Genomic DNA, 14,555 nt, shown 5'->3' on the forward strand with positions numbered 1-14,555 from the left:
GCCTCTTCTTACTCATCTTTCCCAATGATTGGAGGCTCTGTCAGGATTAGGGGAATGAGACCTATCATTACTGTTTTTGGCATATCAAATACGCAACAGGTAGCTTGCCAGGCTCTGCCCATGCGGGCGGGATACTCTCAGTAGCTTGACAAAATTTTGAATACAGAATAATCAAAAAGAAAAACAAAAGCAGAGCTAGACTTTCACTCAATCATTTCAGCAAATAATCATTAAGGATGTAGAAATCCTGTCCTGGAAATGGTGATACAGAAAAAGGAACTGTGACCAGAGACATTTAAAGAGAACACAATCCCATGAGTGACCAGACAGAGTAAACAGAGACTTGGAGAACATAAAGCAGAACTCCAGAGTCTAGGTATCAAGAAAAAATGGAGGGCCTGGAGAGAGAGTACAGCCAGCCTGGTATTTGTCTTCTGCACAGCCAACCAGGGTTTGATCCTCAGCACCCCATATGGTCCCTCAGCTCTGCCAAGAGTGATTCCTGAGGGGCTGGAGAGAGAGAGTACAGTAGGGTGGGAACTTGCCCTGCACAAAGCAAACCCAGGTTTGATTCCTGACATTCCATATGGTCCCAGACGCACTATAAAAAGTAACTCCTGAGTTCAAGGAGTGACCTCTGAGCATCCCCAGGTGTAGACCAAAAACAAAAGCAAACAAACAAACAAAAAAACCCAGGAGTGATTAGAGTGATTCCTGAGCACAGAGCCAGGAGTAAGTCTTGAGTACCACTGGGTGTGGCCCCTCAAAAAATACAATAAAGGAAGAATGGAATGTTTGGTTTAGTTTATTTTTAGATTGGACTGTTCTGGGATATTAAAAAACCCATAATATGATACCGATACCCAAAGATATTAGAAACAAGGACCAGGAAGATTTGTTCATGGTTGAAGTCTGCCTAAAGCGCTGGGGAGAAAAGGCTGCTGGGATAGAGGAGGGACCACCATGACAAAGATAATTGGAAATGATCACTCTGCATTAGAACTGCATGCTGAAAATAGGTTAAACTCTAGTACCCCCAAATTATGGAGTTTCCGACCAATTTGCCTTCATTTTAGCTTTCAGAGGTCTTCTTTGGTAGCCTTCTGCATGACTGCCATGCTTATAGTTTTGCTTTGTGGGGGTGGGGCAGAGAAGGTGACAAAGAATTATACATAATCTTGTCCAGAACTAGTGCTTCAGGTTTATTAATTAATTATTTTGTTTGTTTGTTTTGGGGCCACACTAAGCTATACCTAGGGGTTTCACCAAGCTTTGTAATCAGGAACTACTCCTGGTGGTGCTCTGGGAACCATATGGGACGCTGAGGATTGAATCTGGGTTTGCCACATGCAAAGCCAATACTCTACCCACTGTTTTATCACTCTGGCCCCACCTTCAGTTTCGTTATCCTCATGTCTATCTACCATAAAAAATGACTTGCAAGAAGCCGAATCTGGGGATCACACTGATGGAGGTTCAGTGCTGATTTCTGGCTGGGTGCTCAGGGATTATTTCTTGGTGGTACTTGAGGAGAAAATACACATGGCCAGGGATTGGACCAGGGACAGCCAAATGCAAGGTTTACCTTATTCCCTGTACTATCTCTATGTCCCCTTGAGTCATTTTAAAAATATGCTTATGTCTTTTTTATTTTGGTAATTCTTAAACAAATCTCAGATTGCCCAGGGTCTACTTCCAAAGATAGTCAATTGGTTTGGTTAATGTGGTACAATTTTGTGGTCCAGTGATATGTTGTTGTTTCCACAGATTTCAGTAAACCTTACTGTGCCTTGGATTACAGGGTGTTCTAAAAAAGAGCAGTAAGTAATCTTTCATTTAAAGCAGCAAATGGGTATTCCCATGTATTTTAGCAGGAATTTCATTGAGAAATTTTGAAGTTGCCATATAGAATATCAGTAAGATGTGTTATCTTACAGGTCATATTCAGTATAAAATAGTTTATATATGGATAACCTTACATAAAATGTAGTAATTATAGAATATTATATTCCAGTTTTAAAAAACATTCAGTAATTTATTTTTAAAATGTTTTACTGCTTTAACCACCCCATAATATTCATCATATAATTTAATCATTATCTTAGAATTAAATAGCATACTATTCATTGTTAATGCATTTTAGGATTAAAAGTAAGAAAAACTAATATTTTACTTATATTATTCTGTTTTATTGACTATCCACCACAATTACTATGATTTCTGGAATGTTGATAAGACAAAACTTCATAAATTGTCTTTTCTCAAAAAATCATATTCAATGTTTCTTCTTTGAACTGATTTTTAATGAGAACCATTGTAAATTTTTATGTAACTGTTTCATAGATGGAAACTATTAAAGGATTTTAGTAATGAAGGTTTGTAGTGCTTACCTTGCATGAATGAGATCAAGAGTTCAATACCTGGTGCCTCATGACCTATGGGTACTGCCATTTGTATTTTTCAAGACCCTTAAGCACTGAGGGTTTAGCCCTGGTGGTCCCTTGCACTGCTAGGTCTTAGAAAAATTATATAACTGACTATTAAATAAATAAATGTAGTACTATACTGGAACAATAGTACAGAGTTAAATAAATTGCCTTGCCTTGCAGGCAGCCAAGCTGGGTTTGATACCTAGCACCCTATATGGTCCTCAGAACAAGTGATCCCTTAGTGTAGCACTGGGAGTGAGCTCTGAGTACTGCCAGATGTGGCAAAAAAGTAGCTCCACACATTTCCCAATGTTAGCATGCTATATCAAGTTGAGAATCCCTGAGTCAAATCAATCTATATGGCACTGATTCCAAGAGCCTGCTCATATCCATAATGCCTATAAAATCTACTACTCATCCATTGCCTTTACTTTTCTATTGTCAGTTTAATTATCACTAAAAACTAAATTTGAATGTTTGGTTTCCTAGGAAAATTTCACTCCATTGGCAACTTGTTTTAGCTTTCTGTGAATTACCATAGTTCCTAGGAGATAGCATCATTATAGCTACATACACACATTGTTTACATATCTATTTTCAGTTTTACAATGTGAGGTTTCATTCATCTTCATATATCTAGCATATTAAATGACACAGATGTTTACCCTGTTTTGGAAGAATTTAATTAATTAATTAATTAATTAATTAATTAATTTTGCTTTCTGGGTCACACCCAGCGATGCTCAGGTGTTACTTCTGGCCCTGCACTCAGGAATTACTTTGGGCATTGCTCAGAGGACCATAGGGGATACTAGAGAAAAAATCTGGGTTGGCCATGTGCAAGGAAAACTCCCTCCCCGTTGTACTATCATTTCAACCCAAAAAATTTAATTGTAAAATAACAAAAAAAATGACAGTGAGGAATAAAATGGAAGAACAAATGAGATAATAAAATATAGGTATTGCCATCACTGTCACTGTCACTGTCATCCTGGTACTCATCAATTGTTCGAGCGGGCACCAGTAATGTCTCCATTGTGAGACTGTTGTTACAGTTTTTGGCATATCAAATACAGCACGGGGAGCTTGCCAGGCTCTGCCATAGGGGCAAGATACTCTTGGTAGCTTGCCGGGATCTCCGAGAGGGATGGAGGAATCAAACCCGGGTTGGCTGCATGCATGACAAATGCCCTACCTGTTGTGCTATCGCATAAATAAAACAAAATGGAAAAAGAGAAACCCAATTCAAAAAGGTAAAAGTAAGTAATAAACATTTAAAGGGAGGGCAATTGAGAAAGGGAAAGTAATATAAAGTAAAAATTATGATGAAATAAACTTTAGTTTTTATGTTTTGGGTCCAGAGCTGGTGGTGGTCAGAGCTTACTAATGACTACACTCAGGGAGAACACCTGCAGGGGCTTGGGGATAAATATAGGGTATTGGGTATCAAATCTAGGTCAGTTGAATGCAAGGCAAGTATCCTCCCATTATACTGTCTTTTCAGACCCAAGAAATAGACTTTAAATATAAAAGATAAGAAGAAATTAAAGAAGGAAGAAGGATGAAAAGAAGAAATAACAAAAGGAAAGGAGAATTATTTGTCTCCCAAAGATGGTAGAAAGACAAAAGAATAATAAGGAAATAAGAAGGAAAGAAGAAAATAAAAGTCATGTAAAATGTACGAAAAGGAAAACAAAAAGGATGAAAGTAATGAGAAAATAAGGGAAAACAGAGTTGGGAGATTAGTGGAATCATGATTATAGAAAGAACCCTAGCTGTGAAAAAAAGGCAGTAAGTCTGAGGGACTGAAGGCATACATAGTAATAAATGTTTTTTTGTTGTTGTTGTAAACAAAGACAGCATGAATTTGATAGAAAGTAAGTTGTAGTCTTTTTATCTGCCAATTTCCATGGCAGCATATTATCAGTAGTTCTGTTTGAAGAGGAAATTTTTATATATGCAAGATAATATTTTAAGATATCTGCCATTTATATTGTTTTATAAAGGCTTATTAAAATTTAAGGCACAGAAAACAGAATAAAATAAACTACCAATATAGCTCAATCACAATATTTTGTTGCATTTCACTAAGCAATTATGTCCATATTTATGTATATCACTTGTATCATTTGCCATCACATTGTTTGTCAATTCTTTCAAGTGGGTGCCAGTAATGTTACCAGTCATCCCTGTCACATGCTAGTGTAGCCCAATGGCGTCTGCCCACTCCAGGAACACAAAAAGCCAGGTCGTTTGTCATGTTGAGTTCTCGACCTAGGTACACATAACTGCTGCATTCAGAGATGTTTGTTCCACTGAGGGCAAATGGGACATCAAGAACTAGTTCGTTTCTCATGAACATTGTCTTCATGAGATTCAGCTGCAGTCCGACATTTCCACACTCACGGTCGAGTTTTATGAGTTTTATGTGTATACACATACACATATATATGTATGTATTTACACATATATATGTATATATTTACATAGGACTGGAGTGATAGCAGAATGATAGGGCATTTGCCTTCCACGTGGCCGACCCGGTTTGATTCCTTTGTCCCTCTCGGAGAGCCAAGCAAGCTACCAAGTGTATCCCACCCGCATAGAAGAGACTAGCAAGCTACCAGTGGCGTATTCGATATGCCAAAAACAATAACAAGTCTCACAATGGAGACGTAACTGGTGCCCACTCGAGCAAATCGATGAACAATGGGACAACAGTGCTACAGTGCATATTTACACATATCAGTAAGTATTCAGTACACAAGGAATTGAACAGCCATGGTAACTGTTTTAGTCCCCTAAAAACTATTCATTTATCAAGTTAATGGATAAAATATAGTACCTTCTCCATCTTCTTTGGGATTCTAAAAAAATGCTGATACAAATTATGTAATATGTGTGTACACTACATCTTTACTACTTTAATTACTGTATCTTATGAATAGGTAACTTTAAAAAAAGAGGAAAGAGCTTTGAAGATCTGATATATGGGGCTGGAATGATAGCACAGTGGGTAGGACGTTTGCCTTGCACGTGGCCAACCCGGGTTTGATTCCCAACATCCCATATGGTCCCCTGAGTACCGCCAGGAGTAATTCCTGATTGCAGAGCCAGGAGTAATCCCAGTGCATCGCCAGGTGTGACCCAAAAAGCAAAAAAAAAAAATAAAAGAAGTTCTGATATATGCAAAGGTAAAAATAGTTTGGGACTTTTATACCATAACTCAGTATTCTGGGGAAAATCGAGTATCTTCCTATACAAACTCTCTTCCTCTGTACTATTAATCAGTTTACTTTAAAATTGTCTATAGGCACCTTATTTGTGGAAATGATATGATCTTATTAATACAAATTAAGTGTGAGCCTTTGGAAAAACATATAGAGCTGGCTAGGAGATCTGCCTTGATATTGCAGGAATATTATTAAATCTAGATTTGACTCTGGGGACAAGGCTAGGGAGTGACAGAAAAATCCTTTCTTTCCAGTTACGAGCATAAATCCTTAGTGGTCTTTTTGCCAAATGCTAAAAGTTGCACAATCTTAACTGCCAGCTCCCACCATATAAAATTCCATTCCTATTGATACTATACATCCTATTCTTATCTGTAGTATACTAGTGGAGTCTGAAGATTCTTGACCTTACAAGAAATAATTTCTTATCCATGGTCAGATTTTAAATTAACAGATGTCCACAATATTGCCTAAGACTTAGCACAGGGCATGGTACACAAACTAATCCAAAAAAAAAAGCTATAACTGTAAATTCATGATGAAAGACCCCACTAGATTCACAGAAAAATAACAGTTACTTTGTGCGTATCCAACTTCCATTCAAGGCTTTTTTCTTTCTAATTTCTCTCCCATTTGAGAGATATCTTTCTCTTTGTTTCATTTTCTATTAACTTTAACATATGTTTCAAACTGAGTCTGAAGTAACTTTTTTTTTTTTTGCTTTTTGGGTCACACCCAGCAATGCACAGGGGTTACTCCTGGCTCTGCACTCAGGAATTACTCCTGGCGGTGCTCAGGGGACCATATGGGATGCTGGGATTCGAACCCACGTCAGCCGCGTGCAAGGCAAACGCCCTACCCGCTGTGCTATCACTCCAGCCCCTGAAGTAACTTTTTTCAGTAGTTTTCTTCTTTAAAATACTGAAAAAAACCTAAGCAAGTTTTCAGTAATCATCACTGTAATAGAGACCCATTACTCCTACATTAAGAATATGGTCTTTTTTATTCACCAGTTCCCCACCCCAATGCTTACAGTAAACACATGCCTTTTGTGTTCCTTTCAGCTCCACTAACAGCCATTTATAATTTTCTACTTAGACTACTGGAATGAGGAGCAGGAATGAGGACTCAAGAAGTTTTCAGAGACCAACTTCATGTTAAGTGTTTGAAGAATCAAAGTACAGGACTTAAATGATTACTTTGTCAAAGATTCATATTATATTAAGGGATATTGTCCAAATATGACTGAAATTTATAAAGCTAAAATATTTAGTAGAAACAACAAGGAATATATAGATTTTTGTTACAAACAATATTGTCACTTACTTTCTGAAAGATGATACATACTGAGATGTATACATTAATTATACTTTTGTTAAAATTCATAGAACTGTATGACAGTATGAAACACCATTTAAACTATGAAAGACTATGAATAATATTTATTAACATTATTTCATTTGTTATAACAAATGTACCAAACCAACTGCCTACTAGCTACTTAATCATTGGTAACAGTAGTGTAAAAATTTTTTAAAGAAAAAACACACGCTAAAGACTTCATATAATAATTAAATTTTAAAATACCAGGCCTCAGTGAAATCTTAAAACACATTTAGTCAAATTTTATCATGAAAGAAAGGGAAAATTGGGGGAGGAAAAAGTAGAAAGGAAGGGTAAAGGAAAGACACAGAATACCACAATTGGAAGAGATTATTTAAAACCATCTCATAAACTTCTCTCCCAAAGCAAGAATTGTATACAGTCTGCATGCAGTCAAGGGACAATCTAGTAAAGAGACAATGTGCGAAAGCCACCGTCTAGCTATAGTGAAATACCATGATGCTGGGCAGCAGCCTCTCTCTCCTTTTATTTCAGAAACAAATATCCTTGTTTCTACTCTCTATTATGCCTGTGTCGCAAAAGAGAAATAGAGTAAAATAAACATGAAGGGCACACTGAAATAGGAGAAAATGTAAGTATATTTTGAAAGAACTGTGTATCCTTAGTATGACTCTTATTATCTCTCCACCAGTACAGTCTCCAACCCAGACCCATATTCAATAATCCTTCAAGTCAAAAGAGTTTATAAAAAAAACTTACCAATTCTGTCAGGCTGCATTATAGCCATGATGAAAGTATGTGGAAAGAGCATAGCTGCATTCTTCCTCATACCATGAATTTGCACAGTATTTCCCTGGAACATGACGCCATGCACATCAGTCTCTGTGCCCAGGCCAAGCAGGTGCCAAGCAACCACATCACCCTCACACATATCCAGCTTCGGCAGGTTAGAGAATAGGAACCCATTAATGGCTGGAAAACAAGAACACAAGACAAAAGGGAAGTATGAGACCTGACTTACTTTAACACTTGCCAACAGCATGGCATCAGTCTTTCTCTAGCACTGGCCAACAGCATGGAATCAGCTTTGTTTTATAGCTTCTCACAACTTGAAATTTCTTTTCTTTTTTTTTTTTTGCTTTTTGGGTCACACCCAGCAATGCACAGGGGTCACTCCTGGCTCATGCACTCAGGAATCACCGCTGGCGGTGCTCAGGGGACCATATGGGATGCTGGGATTTGAACCCGGGTCGGCCGTATGCAAGGCAAATGCCCTACCCGCTGTGCTATCACTCCAGCCCCACAACTTGAAATTTCTGAGACATTAACAATTAAGCCTGTATCTTAGGTATGGAGACCAAAATGGCCTCTGTGCATACAGCTTCTGTCATATTTTTCACATATTACAAAACTGACCTGCTCTCCGCTGCCACAATTCCTTCATGCACAGACAAAAGTACTAGTCTTGCCTGTATCTACTTTCTTGAAACTCCCCTCTTCTAACTTTAACAGCACATTTTGATGGTCCCTTATTAATCTTTATTTGTTCTTTGTTCATTCCTTCATTCTCAATTATTATTAGGACTTTACAAGATTTTATTCTCATTTTTCAATCTAATGTTTTATTCATATTCTCTGCCTCTGTTCTAGTTCTGGACCACCTTATCTAATCTGGTTTGATATTTTACTAAAGTCCCTCCCTGGTATTTTCTGTGAAGTGCATTCTTTTTAAATTTTATAGCTATATTAACTTTGTTTTTATTTTTTACCAAAATTTAATTGTATTAAAGTAACATGGATGACAAAGGAATTCATAGATGGCATATTGACATAAAATATTCTATCACCAATCCTGCCCTTAGTGTCAACTTCCCTCAAGCAGTGCTCCCAGATTCACTCCTCCAAGCACCCCACTACCACAGCCACAGCCTGTCATTTTGACAGGCACCTTTTAAATTTGTATATTAAAGATTGGGTTCTGTTATTTCAGTGTTGTTGAAACTGTGCTTTGAATATTTGGCTCTATCATTCCTTACTACCACCAATGCACCTAGATCTCCTTGAGCCCTGCCTCCATTGTGCCTCACTTAACTCTTCTCCCTTTCCTCTTCACTCTACTTTTTTTCTTTCTCCACCCTGTACTCTGATGCAAAGAGTGATCTAGGCACCTTCCTTTAAACCACTGCAATTCTCGTCCAGTTACTCTAAGTGTCACATATAAATGATATTATATGGCTTGTTCCTCCTTTTCTGGTTTACCTCATTTAAAATGGCATCTTTCAGTTCTATCCATGTTGCAGTAAGTGCATAATTTCATTATGCCTTGCAGTTGATTAGTAATATATTCTATTTATATTACATCTTTATGATCCAATGATCTGCTACTGGACATCTAGGTTGATCCAAGTATTATGATCTGAGTGCTGAGTCCTGCAATAAATGCTGGTAAATATACTTCCTTTGGAATGAATGCTTTTATTTCCTGGAAGTAGGTACCCAAAAGTGGAATTGCTGGGTTTTAGGGAATCTCATTTTTAAGTATACTGAGAAATCATCTTACTGTTTTCTATAAGGTTAAACTAGACATAATTCCCACCAGCAGTAGGTGAGAGTTTGTTTTACATCACATACCTATAAATACAGATTATTCCCATTATTTTTATATGTACAATTCTCACTACTGTAAGATAATATCTCATCATCTTGATTTGCATTTCACTAATAAGTGATGGTGAGAATTTTTCCATTTATCTGTTGGCAATTTGTTGGTCTTACTCAGAGATGTCCCTGTTTGTTTCCTCTCTTCATTTTTATGAGCTTTTGTATTTTTTGTTGCTAATATTTGTGAGTATTTTGCATATCCTGGATATCAACCTTTTTCCTTATGTTTTCTTCTTTTTATAGAGACATATGATATTCATTTGCTCTCCCTTTTATATTTTTGGTTTTTGGGTCACACTTGGCCAATGCACAGGGGTAACTCCTGGCTCTGCACTCAGGAATTACTCCTGGCAGTGCTCGGGGGACCATATGAGATGCTGGGAATCAAACCCGGGTTGGCCGCGTGCAAGGCAAATGCCCTACGCACTGTGCTATCACTCCAGGTCTTCCTATGTTTTCAATGCAAAGATTTTCTTCCATTCAGTAGCCATCTTTTAGTTTTATCCCATGTTTCTTTGGCCATGCAGAAACACTTTAATTTGGCATAATTCCATTTGTTCATTTTTTTATTCTCTTGCCCTTGCTAGTTGCATTATATCACTAAAGACCCGTTTGAGGTCCACACATTGGAGAGTTTTGTCTATGTTTTCATAAATGCATTTTATAGATTATGGTCTGAACTCAAGGTATTTGAGCCACTTTAGATAGACTTTTATGTAAAGTGAGATATGGATCCAGTTTTAATTTTTTGCACATGGTTTTCCAGTTTTTTTTCTTTATTTATTTTTTAATAAGTGAGTCACCGTGAGGGTACAGTTACAAATTTACCCATCTTCGTGCTTGTGTTTCCCTCATACAATGTTCAAGAACACATCCCTCCACCAGTGTCCATTCTCCACCACCAATGAACCCAGTATACTGGTTAAAGAAACTTTGGTACATCTATACAATGGAATACTATGAAGCTGTTAGAAAAGATGAAGTCATGAACTTTGCATAAAAGTGGATCAACATGGAAGGTATCATGCTAAGTGAAATGAGTCAGAAAGAGAGGGACAGACATAGAAAGATTGCACTTCTCAGTGGTTTTCCAGTTTTGCCAGCATCATTTGTTGTAGATTCTCTCTTTTCTCCATTTCATGCTCTTAGTGTCTTTATCAAAAATTGGTTGAACAGTCACCACAGCCACTCTCCAGATGGAAAGACTTGTTCCCAGGACCCTCATGGCTTTTTCCTCAGGAACCCAGTCTCTAGATCAGGAAGTTGCCCCATCTGATGTCATTTCTAATTCTCCAAATTCAGATGTAAGCATCTGAGCACTGGAATTCCACCCACTCGCTTTCTCTCACCACGACTAGACTATGGATGGGAAGCCTTGTGCTTGGAACCCTGAAGGCTTCTCCTTCAAGAAAACCAGCCCCTAGATACCTAGATCCCTTCAGGATCTCATCAAAAGTTAGGAGAGTAAATGAACAGGAACTTCTCTGAGAAAGACCAACAGATAGCCAACAGGCACAGGAAAAAATTCTCACCATCACTTATTAGGGAAATCCAAATTAAAAATAAATAAAATAACATGTCACACCATTGATAATAGCACATAAAAATAATGGGAACAATCTGTGTTGTCAGGGATGTTGTGAAAATGGAACTCTCATCTACTGCTGGTGACAATGTCAGTTCAAACCTTATGGAAAACAATTTGGAGAATTATTAAACTTAAAATTGAGATACTCTTCAACACAGCAATTCTACTTTTGGGTATCCACTCCCAGGATATATGAACATTCATTCTAAAGGACATATGTACACCAGCATTCATTGCAGCTATTAGTATAGTACCTAATATTTGGGATCATCCTAGATTCCCAGGAACAGATCAGTAGATCATGAAGGTATGGTACATAGAGAATGTAATAGCACATAGCTGTAAGGACTGATGAAATCATACAATGTGCTATGATATGGCTAGAACTGGAATAATCACATTAAATGAAGTAAACCATTAAAATAGGAACAATACATTTATTGTCACTTATATTTGGTATTTAGAGTAACGGGATGAGGAATTGCAGTGGTTTAAAGAAATATGCCTGGATCATTCTTGGCCACAGAGTATAGGGTGGAGAAAGAAAGAAGTAGAGTGAAGAAGAAGGGGAGATGAGTTAGGTGAGGAGCAATGGGGCCAGGGGTAAAGGGTATCTAGGTATATTGGTGGTGTTAATAAATGATAGAGCTAAATATTCAAATCACAGTGTCAACAACACTGAAATAATGAGACCAAAATTTTCATAGCAAAATTTAAAAGATGCCTGTCAAGATTTCAGGTTCAGGTTGGAGTGGGGTTAGGGTAGATTAGTGAATCTGAAACACTGTTGCAGGAAAATTGACACTGCTAGTGGGATTGGTGATGGAACATTGTATGTCAAATTTTGTAGTTCACAATGCTTTAATAAAATAAAATTTTGAAAATTTTTAGCTAACTATATTTGTGGGTTTGTTTTTGAATATTCTATTCTGATCCATTGGTGTTTTATTCTTTATATAACTTACCTATGATTTCTATTTATCTCTGTATCTCCAATGCTCTAAGCTTTGTAGATATCTAGAATATCTACTTGCTGGCTTTTCACACATTTTTTCCACATTTAATACAATTTTCATTCTTTTTCCCAACAATAACCTGGAATTTATCTAACATACCTAATCCCTAAAGTTACCTTCTTTGGAACACAGTTATTGCTATTACTCTGCTCCCATAAAAACTTCCCCTCATAATTGCCTGCCATATCAGTTAACACAAAGTCCACTGATTTACTTACAGATGTGTCTCCTGCATCCTGCATTACATTGATCTTTTAGGAACTGCATCACTTCCCCCCCACCACGAGTGTGTTTGACTAAACAAGTACTTAAATATTTTCTGTTAATAATAAGGAGCTCTATAAAGTTAACTTGGAGTGGTATTCAATAATAGGATTGTTCAACATTTTCTACATGAAATGTATAGTTATTTGAACCAAAAGATGAAGTCAAAGGCAATACAATTGTCCTTTGAGCCCTTCCAATGCTTCACATGCCATTAAAAATATGGGGGCATATGTTTTAACTGTTCTTTTTTCAATTCTCCATCATATACTTCAAACATCTTTAATGAATAAGTCTATTTTTCTAATCCACTGTGATGCAGATATGAACATTAACTTCTTAATTATTCTTTTACTACTTGTAATATTCTGGTGGCAATTTGTTAGTTTTAAAGATCGAACTCAAATACTTCCTTCTTTTAGGAATCTTTAATTAAAATTCTCTCATTCTTGTTCTCTTCCTCAGAACTCTGTTTAACTTAAAACCTGTTTCATATAATCTAACTCTTAATTATTTTATCAGTGTAATTATTTAATGGTTATTATTGCTCCTATCATTTTGTAAAAGGCTCTATCTCATGTATCTCATTCTACACTTGGACCACATATTTCATCCACCTAGCTTCCCAATAATTAGGTAGTTCATTAGTTACAAAATATTTACTGTGTACTTGAAAGGTTAATGGATACAGAGACAGACAACATGATACTCTCCTTTAACATACATAGAACACCAAATTTGTGCAACAAATAACTATTCTACTGAGAAATGTATGGAACTTGATATTGAAATATCTCTATAAAATGTTTTATTCCAGAAAAGAGTATCATCCTTGTCTTAGAATGAGAATAAATAGCTTTTGGATCCTGCTGCGGAGCGAGCACAATGGAAGAGCCCAAGGAAGCGCCCTTGGACTCCAAGCTGCCCACTGAACTAATTCCGGCACAGGACCAGAGACCCCACGGCGCTGAAACAGTGGGAACCGGGCATCCCCCAATTATTTTAACCTCTCTCTCTCTCAACTCCTTCTGAGCACAGCACAGGGTCCGCGGTTTTCCTGAGCGCAAAATGGAGACCCCGAGCCTCTCTCTAGGTTTCTCCATCTTATGAGCACCATATAAGGGTAAAAGTTTGTAGTGATGTTATTTCTGGTTGTACTTTCCCTGGACTTTATACACAAACCCAAAACCGCGCGGCCGCTGGTGCGGCCGCACGACCTAATGTCATCTTAGCATCAGCAATATGTAATGGTTCCTCTTTAACAGGTCGGACTTTTGTGGGAGATCCTATCAAGAATAGTCTGTTGCTGAAATATTGAAGGCAATCAAAGTGGTAGCCATCTCTCTAGACTGAACTAAGCTATATCCCCACGCCGGCTGAGAAGAAATACCCTTCTTTCTCGGGAAGAAACGCGGCGTGGTGTCAAACATAGTGTGATGTCCATTAAGCAAACAGACCTGGTGGCGTGGGAATGGGATATAAGGGGAAAATTATGTACATGGAACAGTGGGACGCTGGTGGAATCTCGAGCCGGAGCCAATACCAGCGCAAGACCTTTGGTTCCAGAAACTGCTTGCAGACACTCTACTAGTCTATCAACTAAGCCAGAGCCCCACGCCTGCTGATGACGGGAAATAACCATCCTTTTCGTTTTTTTTTTTCCCTTGTCAGGCAGCGTGGCAATTACTAAACAGGCGTGAACTCGGTGGCGCGGGGCAAGGGGGAAAAAGAAAAGTTAGGTAACAAACAGCGGGACTTAATATCTCTATATTCTTAGCAGTGGAGAACTATCAAATGCCTCCTTGGCAATAGGACTGCTTTTCTTTTTTGGGGGAAACCCCAACAACGGTAGTGAGTTATGTGTTGAAACATGGAATGTAATCGAGATAAGGTGTAAACAAAGTGAAACATCACTTACAAGGGTGGGGACTGGGGAGGTGGGAGGGGGCGGCAGGTATACTGGGGGGGTTGGTGATGGAAGATGGGCACTGGTGAAGGGAAGGGTGTTTGAGAATTGTAT

General features: G+C 37.8%; 1 protein-coding gene across 1 annotated transcript in view; it reads right to left on the reverse strand.

Moving 5' to 3' along the window:
* The window catches only part of HEPH (hephaestin), a 187,536-nt gene that overhangs the window by 102,540 nt on the left and 70,441 nt on the right, over positions 1 to 14,555 (reverse strand). Inside the window, exon 11 of the mRNA XM_055121165.1 lies at positions 7,766 to 7,978. Coding sequence (XP_054977140.1) covers positions 7,766 to 7,978 — 213 coding nt within the window. The remainder of the gene's footprint in view (positions 1 to 7,765; positions 7,979 to 14,555) is intronic.

The sequence above is a fragment of the Sorex araneus genome, chromosome X (assembly GCF_027595985.1).
Source record: "Sorex araneus isolate mSorAra2 chromosome X, mSorAra2.pri, whole genome shotgun sequence".
Classification (NCBI taxonomy): domain Eukaryota; kingdom Metazoa; phylum Chordata; class Mammalia; order Eulipotyphla; family Soricidae; genus Sorex; species Sorex araneus.